The following is a 15,554-nucleotide window of genomic DNA, read 5'->3' on the forward strand; positions in this document are numbered from 1 at the left end:
GATGGATGGGAAATAGTCTCTGGGTATCCCAGGTGTCTCTGGGCTGAACCACACCCAAAAGACTAGACTGCAAATGCAGTTCTGGGAACCGAAATATGTGAGGACATCCATCTTGTCCCCATCAATGCACTACAAGTCCAATCCCCAGTTTTATCCTATGGGAGTGAGTGAGTCTGGTGCCACAAGCGCCAAGTCTGACTCCAAGTGGGTCTTTGGAGGGATGGAGAGGCCTTTGAGGGCCATGTAGGTGATCGAGGCCTGGCTCCAGACTGACATATTGGAGGGCTGGGGACATGAGGGTCAGGAATCATGACACGAGATTAAGAAGGAGGGTGAACATCAAAAGAAGATGGTTGGAGAAATTGAGGCGTATTTAGGAAAAGTCGTGAAGGAGTGTGTACCTCACAGTTAAGTGGTTGGCAAAGTGGAGAAAGAAAGCAGTGATTATCAGGAGCAGGTGGTACAAGAAGTCGAGGACCAAGGTGAACTCCAAGAGGAGTTGGTTGGGTAACCTATGGTAGGGAGTTAGAGAAGTTAAAGAGGGAGACTGGGAGTACATCTGAAGGAGGAGGGAATAGCAAGCCAGAACAGGAAAGTTGCAGAGGGCACAGCTCTTCCAGACAAAGTAAGGGAAAGACCTTGATCTGGAGGAATTGGGCTCATGGTGGAAGGAGGAACAAGCAGGTGGAGGAAAGCTGGGAGGGTCAGACTGAGCACAGGAATAGGCAGGAAGTCAGAGTGGGGAGGACAGGACTCCAGGAGAGGGAGATGACAATTACCCTAAAAAATCTGCTAGGAATTATACAGTTAGTGCAAGCCCTTTGCACTAAGAGACACTCATTCTGAGTCTTCCTCCTGTCACCCATTGCCTACACGAGTATTAAAGAATGCATCTCAAATCACGTCTGAAATGGGGAAAGAGTGACAGAGAGCGCAAGCAATGGAAGGATGAAAGAATATCCTGTGTGCTCAGAGCTGCTTTAGAGGGAAGCAGTTCAGAGACCTCTGAAGAACGGCAACTAAGGCAAAGAGAAGGGTCTGAAACCACTGAATCCCGCAGCTCAAAGAAGAGGGAAGAAAGGTTCATGACCCCTGTAAACATGCAACAAGGCACTGAAACTTGGGGGGTATGGAGAGAAAAGCAAAGACCAAGACGGTTAGACCGCTTCCTGAAAAGGTGCTGACTCAAGGATGAGCCCTTCCCGGGATGATCCTGTGACGAGCAGTGTCAGGGGTCCAAGAACATTGAATTCTTAAGTTTGCTGAGGTTTTCCAGTTAGTGTTCTTATTCTGACTCTAACCTGTGCATGTATTCCCTAATACCATCACCAATAGGACTTGCACACGTCTTTCCCTGATTCCTGATCCATGCCACTCTTGTGCAATGCCCACCACAGGGAAGCTGCCCAGCAGCTGAATCAGAAGCAGAGTCGTGGGACTGCTTCTTTATTAAGTGAGGAGCATGACTGCAATCCTCCTATATGACAATATTGCTTTTCATTACAAATGTACCAACCACTGAGTCTGCCTCACCAGATCATAATTAATATATCCCGGGATTACAGATATGTGACTGGGCGGCGGCCACACAGAACCACACTGACTCATATGTCAAGTTCAAGGGTGTTTATTCGATCTTACAATCAATTTAGGCTAGGGACGTTCGGGTAGTTTTTAGGGCTAAGCGGTCCTTGGGGAATTGGTGCTATGGCAGTCCCTGTCTATCTCAACTTCCCCGGTCTTGCCCCCCTCCCACACCCAGGTGTCCTTATCAGGATGTTGGTAATAGTAAACGGTAACACCTATCTGTTGGCTTCTGGCTTCAGCTAATAGTGTTTTCCCTAATTCGATGTCTGTCTCACTCCCTAGGGGTTTTCTAGGCATTCCCTTACCTAACCCACTTAGTACACTCAGGGAGGTAGGGAGACACCTTCTTCCAATCAGTGTCGCTCTCACATCCCTCACGCCCGCCCGTACCTGACCTCATGCTGGTCTCTTCAGTTGTTCTCTTCCCACCATGTCGCTGTCCCTCGGATCTCTCACTCTGCCTTTCCGCCACCACCCTTTGATCTTGCTTCTTTTCTGACTCCTATTCTTGCAATCTCTAATACTTCCAACTACCATTCTACCTCTGTTATCTTCAATTCCATCCTTCCTCTCACTCTACTACTTTCTCTCTTGCTGTTCTTCTTGTGATCTCTGTCTCACTCTACGCTGATAGTTACTCCTAGTCTCCCATCCACTGTCGCACATAACTATTCTGTTGATCTTACTATTTCTACTCTGTACGTAACCCATGCTATAGCCTTTTAGTACCTACTTCTGCTCCACTGCTTCTTCTACTCACCAATGCTCTCTACTACATAATGCACTTCCAAAATGATCCTTTACTCCCACTACATTACTACTACTTACTCCTTCTCGCTGACTCGCTGTTCCGCTACTCCCACTACCCCTATCTCCATGGCCAACTACCACTATTACCTCTGCCACTAATACCACCACCATTCCACTACTCCTACTCTACCTCTACACCTCACACTCTCCCATCTCACACACAAACACTCATTAGCCCACCTGCCTCTGCACTGCATTTGTTCTCACCTCCTCTGGTCTTTTGAACATCCTCCTCCACGTCTTATCCTCACCCAACTAACCCACACGTGTACACTCACTTACACACACAACTCCTTACATACCCCACCCCCTACCAGGATTTGATACTTACCCTATCCAATAGAATTACCTGTATCCAGGGCGTGTGACAGGGGAAGCCAGTGAGAGGGCTTAAGACGGCTTGTAAGCCCCGCCCCTTTCCGAGATGGACACTGATGCGGTCCAGGGACGTTGGATGTGAAAGGCCTTCAGGGGGGCTTTCAATACAATACAATTCCTGGTGTTTTAGTGGGGTAAAGGCATTCCACCTGTGGTGTTGGACGGCCTCTGTTGTGCCGCTCTCCGTACCCAGCGACAGGATGCACTCCTCCTCTATTGTGTCCCGTGGCTCCAACACTGGTGGCGGGGCTACTGGTGTCTCTGGGTCCCGACCGCCATCTGTGTAGGTGGGGTGGGAAGGGGGCCTTCTTGAACTCGGGCACCGTGTTCAGGTTTGGGGTGGGCTCAGGGTCCCTCCCACCTCCATCCCTCCTCCCTCCCACTGACATGGCCGCAACAATGACCCTGTCAAACAATACAATGCTTACAGCACTTATGCAGTTCAAACAGTTCTACTTTTTAAAGTATTCATACGATGTTGGAGACATGATCCCTCAATACAGGACTAACTTCCTTCTAGGGAGAAAGCCACAGATGGAGGAACTGTGGGAATTTCATGTTTTCACGGAGGTCTCCGCCTTGGCTTCTTGTCACGGGCTGCTTCCAATGGCAGAGACATGCAGAGCTATTTCCCTCATTAAAGAACTCGTAGTGCCGCACTGCACGTGTTGATAACTTTGTATTGTTTTCGCTGGAAATATTACGCAGACACGGTACAATGGAGTAGCTTTTCATGTCGCATAGTCTTGTCCTTCAGGTGGTGTGGCAGGGCAGCAACAGAGAAGCGCACCCTGGACCCTTTCTATCGTAGAGAAAAGAGGGGACTTATCGGTGAGACTTCATTGGGTGTTGGGCTAGTATGGATGCAATGCAGGCATGTGCGTGGGCCTTCCCATCTGAAGCTGACTGGTCCTCAAGAGCACTTCGCCCGGCCCGGAATTACCCCCACTGGCAGTGGGACACGATTACCTATACAATTCTCTGCCTTCCAACTGTCGATGTATAAGGCACAGACGACGACTTGGCCTTTTCGAAATGAATTGTATTTGCAATGACGTCTCTGGTAATAGGACGTCTTGATGCACCTGAAACGTTGCATCTTTAGAGACCACAGATAGAATTTTGGTTTAGGCTTAACTGGAGCTATAAATACTTATACAACTTTTCTTTACGTGATAGAGTTAGCAAACAATTGTGCACGCTGAGGCAGGGCCAGGGGCCTGACCCTGTCAAGCGGGGAGTAGCGACTCATCCCAGACTGGGGCCGGAGGCTCAGTAGGACAAGAGCCATCCCTGTGCCAGATGCGGTAAGTGGGATTTGAGGAGGTGAGAGGGAGGCAATCCCTGACACCCCCACTCCCCACAGATGTCATCAATGGCAATACTCTTTGCCCCCTGGTACTCTTTCTGGCCCCCTGAGTTGTCTTTTATTCTGTTTTAGGACAACTCCCCGGAGGCAACTGGGAGCAAGCAAGAAAATCCAGACAGGAGCAGGGAGAACGAAATCCAGAACAACCTGGGAATTCACTTGGAATTTCCCTGCCACACAGAAATTAGACATTCATCACACGATCTACCAACCCACGACATAGACAGTTTACAGGCGAATGTTGGGGCAACAGAAAATCAAGTGGGAGTGAGAAGTGACGGAAAAGGGGCAGGAGAAACCTCCCCAAAGTGAATTAGCAATCAAACTTACGGGCACCTGAGAAAAGTAACAGGGAGAGCGAGTAGCCTGAGTCCCAGGCTGCCACCAGACCGTCAGAGACTGCAAGCAAAACTATACTGAGAAACGGGGGAGGGGCTTAATGGGGTTTTGAAAGACTTGCATCTGTATAACCCAGCCCCTGGAGAAAAGACAGGTACTGATTGGTTCCTAGAGACTGGTTAGCGCTCTGACCAATGGAATGGGAGGGAGAGACAGAACTGCAGTTTAAAAGGAGACACAAGGAGAAGCATAGTGTGGTCTTCGGGGGTGACGTCAGGTGGTGGGAAGGCGGATTGGGAGACAGCAGGAGGAGGGACAGAGAAGTGGAGTGCTGGAGAGATGGCAGAATTGTGGACGAGCACAGGTGAGATATTTGTGAGAGAGTGGTAGCAGTTTGGTGTGTATGTCTACGGACTGTGGTGTAGGGGGCTGTGTAAAAGGTAAGTGAGATAGAGAGGGAGAAATGTAGGAGGAATTAGAGAAGAGTGAACGTGAGCAAGAGAGTGCATGAGGAGGAGTTGAGAGCGTGCAAGACGGTAGTCAGAGTAGAGGTGTGGGTGGAGTGAAGCAGAAAGGGGGTGAAGGTAATGGTAAGCGAGGCAGAGAGGGTGTGGTATAGCGTTCATAGCGAAGAGGGGTGCAGCAAAAGGTGAAGACAGGGGTGTAGTAAGAGGTGAGAGGAAGGGTGTAGTGAGAGGTGACCAGAGGGATGTATTGAAATGTGGTGAGAGTGATGTCATATGATGCGGGAAGAGTGATCTAGTGATAGGCAAATAGAGGTGAGGAGAAAGATGAGAGAAGGCGCGTGATAGAGAGGGTGTGTGGAGGCCGGAGGGAGTAGGAAAGGAGAGGAGAGAGTGGGAGAAAGGAAGGAGGTAATACGATCAGGCAGAGGAGTGAAAGGCAGCGAAGGAGGGTAAGACTGAACTAGGGCATCTGAGATTGGCACTTTTCCCATCAAGTCACATTGGCAATCCTGGGGAGTGTTAGGGGAGTGCCTCTCTAAAAAATCCCCGGAGGGAGCCAGAGGGGTAAGGCCTTCATTACCACTCTCACTAGACAGTGGGTGTTGCCGAGCGCCAGCTGTCAACACTGGGAGATGAGGGAGGGATGCCCAATAGTGTAGCCCCCTCCTCTAACCAGCGCCAGCTGTCAACACTGGGAGATGAGGGAGGGATGCCCAATAGTGTAGCCCCCTCCTCTAACCAGCCCCAGCTGTCAACACTGGGAGATGAGGGAGGGATGCCCAATAGTGTAGCCCCCTCCTCTAACCAGCCCCAGCTGTCAACACTGGGAGATGAGGGAGGGATGCCCAATAGTGTAGCCCCCTCCTCTAACCAGCACCAGCTGCCAACACTGGGAGATGAGGGAGGGATGCCCAATAGTGTAGCCCCCTCCTCTAACCAGCGCTAGCTGTCAACACTGGGATTTAAGGACACCTGGCCTGGGGAGGAGGAAGCCCACGGGAGATGAGGGAAGGATGCCCAATAGTGTAGCCCCCTCCTCTAACCAGCGCCAGCTGTCAACACTGGGAGATGAGGGAGGGATGCCCAATAGTGTAGCCCCCTCCTCTAACCAGCGCCAGCTGTCAACACTGGGAGATGAGGGAGGGATGCCCAATAGTGTAGCCCCCTCCTCTAACCAGCGCCAGCTGTCAACACTGGGAGATGAGGGAGGGATGCCCAATAGTGTAGCCCCCTCCTCTAACCAGCGCCAGCTGCCAACACTGGGAGATGAGGGAGGGATGCCCAATAGTGTAGCCCCCTCCTCTAACCAGCGCCAGCTGTCAACACTGGGAGATGAGGGAGGGATGCCCAATAGTGTAGCCCCCTCCTGATGAGGGAGGGATGCCCAATAGTGTAGCCCCCTCCTCTAACCAGCGCTAGCTGTCAACACTGAGAGATGAGGGAGGGATGCCCAATAGTGTAGCCCCCTCCTGATGAGGGAGGGATGCCCAATAGTGTAGCCCCCTCCTCTAACCAGCGCTAGCTGTCAACACTGAGAGATGAGGGAGGGATGCCCAATAGTGTAGCCCCCTCCTGATGAGGGAGGGATGCCCAATAGTGTAGCCCCCTCCTCTAACCAGCGCTAGCTGTCAACACTGAGAGATGAGGGAGGGATGCCCAATAGTGTAGCCCCCTCCTCTAACCAGCGCTAGCTGTCAACACTGGGACTTAGGGACGCCAGGCCTGGGGGGGAGGAAGCCCACGGGAGATGAGGGAGGGATGCCCAATAGTGTAGCCCCCTACTCTAACCCGCTGCGCTAAATTCAACATCTTGACCCTTGTAACTTTGAGGAATATGCACAATTTATGTTGTTTAAAAATAAAAACCCTTCAACTGTCTCGGAGACTCGGCGACTTCTTAAGGCCATCGGTGACAGCCCTCAAGCGTATCATGCGCCTATACATACAGCTTGTCCATGCTATCACATGAGTAAATGCTTCTTGTTGAACAACGTGCATCTCCCTCACAGACTATGGGCCTCATTCCGAGTTGGGCACAAAGGGATTACTGGCACTGGTAAGGACACCGGTGCCGGTAAACCCTTTGCGCCCTATTCCGAGGTCGCTTAGCGGGTCCCTCCTTTAACGCCTGGTCTGACCAGGCATTGTGGACGGGACCCGTTAAGAGACTTCAGAGCTAATAACGGTACAGCAAATTGCGGTACCGTTATTAACTACTTCCTCATTCCCATTGAGCCCTATGGGGGCTGAAATGGGAATGGGGAATGTTTTTTTTCAATGGGGACTTCCCAGTCCCTCCAAGGTCGGAATGGACCGATAAGTCCCCATTGAACCAACCCGGAGGCGGTACCGGTATGGGAGGCAGCCATGGAGCTAATTGCTCCCTGGCTACCACCATACTGGGGAATGAGGCCCAATGTCTTGCATATTCTGGCTGTGTACCCAGGTCCGATGCTCCCTCGCAGGGTAGCAGAGGGACAGATGGAAATATCTGATATCATTGTTAGAATGAACTTTGGGTTGTCAGATGATACAAGGCTGTGCCACAGCTGAACATGTTATACACCGAGGGCCGTGATGCTTACAAAAACGAACCCACAACCCATGGCTAATAAATAGTATTCAAACATATGTCTTTCATCGCTTGCACACCTTCTTAGAATAAGTCATTTGGTGAAGGAAACAGCCTGTACAGAATGTAGGTTATTATATCTTTACCCTATGTGTTGATAGTCTACGGTGTTATACAATTAAGTGTATTAGCGGTTATCTTCTTTATTTCTTCTTTTTCTTTTTCCTCCCTCCCCTGTTTTTATCACAATTCTTTATTGTTTTTTTATATCGGTCTTATTGCTGTTGGTTTGAAATAGGGGAAGTAATTGATTTTGGACTTTCATGGTGTTTATATTTGCTTGACCTTGCCCTGAGAAAGCCCCTTGAGGGGCGAAACTGATGGCCCTAAAGTCAGCACACATTTTGTTATTGGAACATCCTTTGTTAGTTGCAAACATACCGTTCTGTATGTGCATTAATATTGTTGCACACATTTCCTAAAACACGAAAATTGAAGAATTGAACATTTGAATTGTATGATCTATTTTTGAATTCATAATTTTGACCAAAGAACATATAACCAAACAACTTATTCTAAGGAGGTGCGCATGCTATGAAAGTCATGTTTCAATTCAATATAATTGTGTTTGGCCGCATAACTTGACAATGCTGGTCTGAATACATCATTTCTAGCCATCTGTTTTTGGGGGGATTATTCTGTTCTTTCTTCCATATTTCATTACAGTGACCTCCAACATGTAGCTCGCAAGGAAGGAACATGTTGCTCCCAGCACGCTAAAATGTTGCTCTGGGCCACTGTGTGCAGGCCAAGAAGGAGGAAATGCTACTGGGATGAGACCATAATGGCAGTGTAGGTCCAGCCATGAAAGTTTGGTAATCTAGCCAATCAGCTTGCCTTGGCAGGTAGGCAAGGCCTAGTAGTTGTTGTGGAGCCCTCCTCACAGTGGGCTGAAAGGCGGGGTTGGGAGATAGCATACTGCCTGTGCTTTAGTCTAGCCCAATGCTTGGGTACATGGCTCTGCACTGCACACGGAGCGTCCGAGGGGGCTACTGACGTGGTGTGCTTCATGAAGGCCAAACTCTTGAAATCAGAAGCAATGACCATCTCCTGCTGCACCCATCCTGCCTGGGCGCATGCGGATGTGCCATGCACATTGACCTAATGAAGTGGACATTGAGGAGAACCCATGGGGCAAAACCTCTGGCAGTCTGCCAAGCCCAGGGAAGACCACTGCCGCTGTAATCAGCAGTAAAAGCGCCCATCTACTGGGCTAGCCGGCTTCCTAGCACTTCACAATTACCGCACCACTAGAGTTTCAGCACACCAGGAGCAGGAACTTCATCTGTTCAGCAACCTCTGTAACCAGGTGGGCATCGCCCTTCTGCTCTCCATTAGGATGTAATAGGGTTGGGAGCAGAAGCTTGGCAAGTGCATGATGGGAAAGCACGTGTCATGAATGCCCAACTCTCCACAAATAAATATATTCCAATCAGAATGTTTGACATGCAAGCTTCATGTCTGTATCCATCATCCACGTCATTTGTTAGGAACGTTCCATACAGGGGCACAATAAGTGACCTGCATGCCCATGTGTGTGTGCTGAGGAGTAATTGTCACCCTCTCTCGCTTTGCATTGCTGGCACATGGGTAATTGACAAATACGTGACATGCATAACCCACGGTTCCGTCATTGAATCGATTGCATATGCCCACTTTGCACCGGCAAGATTTGCTTTTCATGCAATCCAGCATAATATATGGCAGAAATGTTCCATGCTCCTTGCAGTTGCCGAGTGAAAATAATACCATTGCCTGATACTTGCCAAGCTGGCATTTGGACAGTTGCCAAATAAGAGAGAGGCATGCCAAATTCTTCATAATTTAATAATTCGAATAACTTTTCATGAGATTCAAATGAATTTACTGTTAATAATTGTGTATTACAGTGCAATACGTTCTTTCAGATATCAAAGCTAGAACGCCCCAAATGCTCTGTGCAGTAATCTTTGAATGTTCCAATATATAGCAAACGTCACGGGCCTAATGTGCTCAGGAATGCAGCATTTGCCAAACACTTCCCAAATATTCCTCTGGGGACAACCCTAAAAACCCGAGTAAAGTATTCTCTAAATCCTTCGGGTTTTGGCCGGTTGTCTTGCACATTCCACGCAAACACCAACTTCATCCTAATGAAAGTGAACAGCAAATGCTCATGGTCTAGGTGTGCACCTGTACCAGATTAACCTTAATTGCCACACATTAACATGTCCTATTTGTAGTAATACGCGTATTGCAGTTATAATTTGGGTTGCAATCACTTTGCCAGCACCTGAAAGCTAATATATCCGTTTGACATATAGCTACTGCTCACCATTTCATTTGATAGACAAATGTTGCTCATTGCCCACAAAAGGGGTGCTGGGGGGTCCCTCTTCTTTTCTTCGGTAGCAGGACATCGTAGTCTTATTCACACCATTTCAAGCCGCCTAGAAGCCCCAAGAATTGATTGCTATTGGTGCTCCATTTGTAAGTATTTTACTCCCTATGATATGATATGATGGGTTATTTATAATGCGCTTAATACCCAGAGGTTTCTAAGCGCAGACCCGGGGATCTAACCTGTGTTGCCAGTGTCATCTTGCTTCCAAGGCAACCAGGTTGCCTCTGAGCTATCCTCCCAAGACTATTCTATGAAGTTGGGATTACAATTCTTTTTTGGGAGGTAAAACAGTAATGCCCCTTCTCCACGGGGTTATTTTTTAGGCACATAAATATATATTTAAACTCCAAAATAGATATCTTGGTGTAATTCATATTTCTCTGCACCTTTAAAGAAACATGGCTACCTTAAGGTTCTTCTTCAGGTCAGGCTGTAATAATATTAGCCCCCACTGCTCCGAACATATCCGCAGAGCTGTGCCGGATGAAATAGGGGGTAGGCTCCTGTGTGCACCCTGATTCCTGTGCCCCCTGTAAACTGGAAATGCTCTATTAAATGGCACCTCCGTTGCCAGAAATACTAATGGTAATGGTTCCGGTTCCGAAAATGCCGGATGACTACTTTGTAGAGCTCAATAACAGAGCAAAATGGCAAGGAAGCTTTGTTACCTGGCCGTTTTGCTTTGTTATCTATCATTCTTGATTATCCAGCAACATTGGTGTCCCTCTGGTGCCGAATAATGAAGCTTTTTTACTCCCAATGTGTATTTGCTCACAATATTTGCCTGTTTTTAAGCGAATAAAAGTAGCTGGTATACGGCTCTTCTTTAGGGAAGGTGTGTATCCTTGGCCTGTCAGTGTATCACTGCTTCCACTGTGGCTACCCAGGTATGCATGAATCAGACTTTGCGCATTATTAGGTAATAATGTCCCCATACATAACATTGCTGGGAAAAGCCGTTGGTGACATTATATACAATGAGTATGTTTGGGAACGGGTTGCGGGGATGTCCCCTGCTCCCATTGTTAAAAATTTTTAAAAAATCAGGGGTTGCAAGGGATCACCCCCTTGTTGAATGTAATAATGTCTCCACAAAAAACAGCAACTTTTTTCGTCACGGGACATTTTTGCAGGGACGTTATTACATGGAACCCACAAGAGAGTCACTAATCTGAACATACAATGACCAATTTCCTCCATCCACCCATTTTCGTCCCCTTTTATAGCATGCACACCTGCATGAAAAGCTGCAAAGCGGGTGGCATATGTCAAAGAGGGGAGGGCACAAGGTAAATTGCACACCCATCTGCCTAGCTATTGCCAGGCATGCTTTCCTAACTGACTCCATCTTGGGAAAGACGCAGGGCTAATGGGGTGGCACCCATAGAAACGGCACGATGGCGCATTGAGGAGTCAACGCCTTCTTTTTAGGATCCGATGCTCACTTCCGCAAACGAGCTGGTCGCATAATCTGGTGGCAGAGGGTGTGATTGTGATGGCACTTGGTCCATGCATCTGAGCCTAACCCTCTGATGCTCTGCATTGCTGCTTCGCCTGATAGATCAGCTCCCACCAGTCTGCAAGGGTCCTAGTTATTGAGGCTGAGAATATGACCATAACACAAAACAAGTACCAGTGGCATCGGGCAATTACTTGTGTCGTGTCTCACTTTTGCATACACAGAAGGTGGAAATAAGCCCAATGTGGGCAGCATAAATGGCAGCATAGACAAGCAGACCATGCCAACATGCAGATGAAGTGTTTCTGTGTGCCTCAGTGTGGATAGACGGTGCTGTTGAAATTGTCCCCCTTTACCCCGTAACCGGAAGAACAGGCCGCGCTCGTTTGGCGAGTGGATCCTCACTTCTGGATACTGAGAGAGGCTTTATGCAGCAGCCGACAGGGTTTCGGGTGGGCTTTTTGGTTGATGACACCCCTGATCCATGACAGGCAGTATCCACTCCTTGCCGTAGCGCTGCCTCTTTGGGTTGAGTTGACATCTGGTGGTAGAGAAGGGTTTTTGCCAAAGAGCAGGTGGGTACCTTTCTGAGATATGCATGGTGGGCTACCAGTAGTAGCTGTTTTCTGCGCCAGCCGTCTCCCACCTTCTGCCAAGACACACCTGGGTGGCAGGTGTGTTTTGAGATCAGACGTCGCTTCTCACAGACACCCTGGTGGCCACTCTCCAGTCATCATTGATGGCAGCCTCCGAGCTCTCCTATCCCTGCAGAGTTGGACGACTAAGAGCATCTGACAGACTGAAAGGTTCCTCGGGAGTCCTGGTGCCCGCAACACCCTTCCATCATCAGTGACTGCAGTGCCCCAGAAGCTGTGCGGCATACTGTGTTTATATCGAAAATTGTATATCGAATCCCACATATATCTAACCTTATATCTTGGAAACCTTTATATGGAATATATTTAGGATGGGGTAAAGGGTTATTTTTTGGGGGGAAATGGTCGGGATGGGTTTTTAGGGGTCAGAAACAGGGGTTTAGGGGGTCCCCACCCCTCCAAAAAATAAAATAAAATGAATTCTAAGGTTTTCAAGATATAGGTTTCGATATATGGGCATTCGGTATACAATATCTCGTTATAAAGACATGTAACCAAGCTGTGCCCCTGTTTCGATGATGGTATTCTGAATCTGCCCGCTCTCATGCTTGATGGACTGGTGTTTCCCCTGGTGTTGCCAATTCTAATCAATTGTACTAGCTATTAATACAGATTGCCCCCTATTTAAAGATCATTGTAGTTTACACTCTGTCTGTGTGCCACACCAAACACCTTTGCTAATGGAACATCTCGTCCTATCTGTTGGAGCAGGTTGTGCCTTTGTCAAGTATGGAAGCCACGCAGAAGCCCAGGCAGCGATCCACAGCCTCCATGGTTGCCAGACAATGCCGGTGAGATCCGTGAATGTGGTGCTAGAGGGACATAGTGTCAGTCTCCTGGCATGGATGACATGCTTCTTACTCCTACTCGGGGTTTATAGTCATAATCTCGAATTTACAAATCTCGAAAAAAAAAGTCGAAAAAAAGGCCGAAAAAAAAATGTCGAATATTTTTTTATGACTTTTTTTTCGAAATGGGGGGGTTCCCCCCTCAACACCCCCTTTTTTTTTGGTTTTTACCTATTTTATTTATATATACTAGAGCCCAAAAAAAAAATATAGAAAAAAAAAGAATTCGACATTTTTTTTTTCGGCCTTTTTTTCCGACATTTTTTTTTTCGAGATTTGTAAATTCGAGATTATGACTGACCACCCCTACTAGGTTCTGTATTCTAAGATGCAGCGCCTTCGTTCTCTTTACCACTGTCTCTGTGCATGCTCTCTGTATCCCTGTCCTCCATCTCTCCGATGGGCTCCTGTATTCGCTTTCCTAGTCTTTGCTTCTTGTTTTCCGCTCAGCCCTTTAGGCTCTCTTGATTGTTGTTCTTGCGTGGGAAAGAAATAGGGAGGTTAGAGCCAGCTGTTTGACGGAAGAATGGGCAGAGGGAAGGAGATGTATGCAGACAGGGGCAAGGTGGCACTGGTAAACTGCGGGCAGAGAGCAGGAGATAGAAGACGATTGTGAATGTTCTGATACGCTCGCTTGGGCACTGTGCATCAAGTCTGGTGCCAGAACTATTGGGTACCAGCTTATTTTTGCTCTTTGAAGAAGGGGAATCAGGGTTGGAAATGGGGCTGGTGTGGGGGCTTTATGGCTTGACTCCCCCTTTCTTTCTGTTCCTCACAGGGGGCTTCCTCAAGTCTTGTGGTAAAGTTTGCGGACACAGACAAGGAGAGGACCTTGCGGCGGATGCATCAGATGGCTGGCCAGCTCGGCATCTTCAACCCAATGACCATCCAGTTTGGAGCGTATGGCGCATACACACAAGCGGTGAGAGATACCGCCACGCTTACCAGGAAATGCATGTCAGGCCTGCTTATTGAATAGGGGCAGAGGGAGAAATCTTGCCATTGTGTTATGTTATGTTATGTTATATAAATTTACAAAGCGCGACAAACGCCAAAAGGCGTCTTGGCGCTGGAGGGTAGCAGGTGAAAAATGGATACTAAAAGAGAAGATTCTTCAGAGCGCATCTGAAGGCCAGATGGTTAGCGGTTGCACGAAGAGCCAGAGGGAGTTGGTTCCAGGCTTTGGCTGCTGTCACCGAGAAACCTTGACCGCGAATTTGAAGGCGTCTGAAGCGAGGAACCAGAAGAAGTAGCGCATTCTGAGAGCGCAGGGAGCGGGTATGCAAATAGTGGACACATTTCTCCTGCAAATACTCTGCTCCCACCTTATAAAAGGCCTGGTGAACAAGCAACATGGATTTAAATAAAATCCGTTGTTCGATAGGGAGCCAGTGTAGTTGTCTCAGGAGGGGGGGCCATATGCGACCGTGCCGGAGGGCGCAGTATTGCATGGGCTGCTGCATTTTGAAGCAGTTGGATATGATTTAGCAGATATTGTGGATGGCCCTAGTACAGCAAATTACAGTAATCCACTGTACTAAGAACCAGTGCTCTGTGTGTGTGTGTGTGTGTGTGTGTGTGTGTGTGTGTTTGTGTGTGTTTGTGTGTGTGTGTGTGTGTGTGTGTGTGTGTGTGTGTGTGTGTGTGTGTGTGTGTGTGTCTGTGCGCGCGTGCGCGTTGGTGAATGTGTGTAGGCCTGATTATTCAATAGGAACAAAGGGATACATCTTGACAGTGTGTGTGTATGTGTGTGTGTGTGTGCACGCGTGCGCGCATGTTTTTACACTAGAGTCCACTTAACTGCCTTCATTTCTGTGTTTATATTTTTGATGTGTATGCATCTTTGTGGGTGCCTCTAAAGTTAAGTTAATCGCCCAATATAAAATATAATAATAAAAGATATAGGGAAGAGGTTTTGATGAGTGTCACAGATGGCAAATTCCCAGAAGAATAGTATACTTTCCTCCGGACCGTACCCCTACAAACAAAAATAAAATCAATGCTTGTGGGGTGGAGTCGGATGAAAAGGTGGTGAAGCAAAAGCACAGTTTCCCACTGGCTACTAAGGAAAATAAGTCGTAAATTACACAAGGTTGAAATACACGTCAACGACTAACCCTCCCAACCCCGTCTACCCTCATCCGACCTTAAAGAAGGGTTTTCAGCTGGTGGACCTACGTGACTTGCCAGAACCGCCATAGAGTACTTCAATCCATAGATCAGACAAACTTCCTGGTACCAAGTCCAACAACCGGGTGTGTGAGGAACCAAAAGGAAGTAGGTAAATCCGCAGGGACCTGTCCCGAATGGAACGAGGGCGCACAGCTAGAGAAATCCAAGGGATCAAGGAATGGTAACCACAGTCGACAAAGCCACACAACCATGTGCCAAAAGCAATCCAGGGAGAAAATCCAAACTCCACAAAAAAAGAAGATCCAAAGGAGGCCCCGTAACCAATGCCAGAGGAAAAATCAAAGCTGCCAAGTTCATGGTGGAACGCACTGCCACCTCACATCAGAATGATTGAATCCCACCAAGCCTTCCGCAAAGCTGTTAAAACCAAGCTCTCTGTATGAAACGTACCTGACTGCATTCTGTTACTGTATTACGAATATCATGCCTCACC

At 48.1% G+C, this 15,554-nt stretch overlaps 1 protein-coding gene across 20 annotated transcripts in view; it reads left to right on the forward strand.

Moving 5' to 3' along the window:
* Positions 1-15,554, forward strand: part of CELF6 (CUGBP Elav-like family member 6) — a 582,701-nt gene that overhangs the window by 458,398 nt on the left and 108,749 nt on the right. For all 20 annotated transcript variants that reach the window (XM_069624632.1, XM_069624633.1, XM_069624637.1 and 17 more), the window contains 2 exons: positions 12,792-12,871; positions 13,707-13,850. In XM_069624632.1, coding sequence (XP_069480733.1) covers positions 12,792-12,871; positions 13,707-13,850 — 224 coding nt within the window. The remainder of the gene's footprint in view (positions 1-12,791; positions 12,872-13,706; positions 13,851-15,554) is intronic.

This window comes from Ambystoma mexicanum, chromosome 11 (genome assembly GCF_040938575.1).
Source record: "Ambystoma mexicanum isolate Mex_15411 chromosome 11, UKY_AmexF1_1, whole genome shotgun sequence".
In the NCBI taxonomy this organism is placed as follows: Eukaryota; Metazoa; Chordata; class Amphibia; order Caudata; family Ambystomatidae; genus Ambystoma; species Ambystoma mexicanum.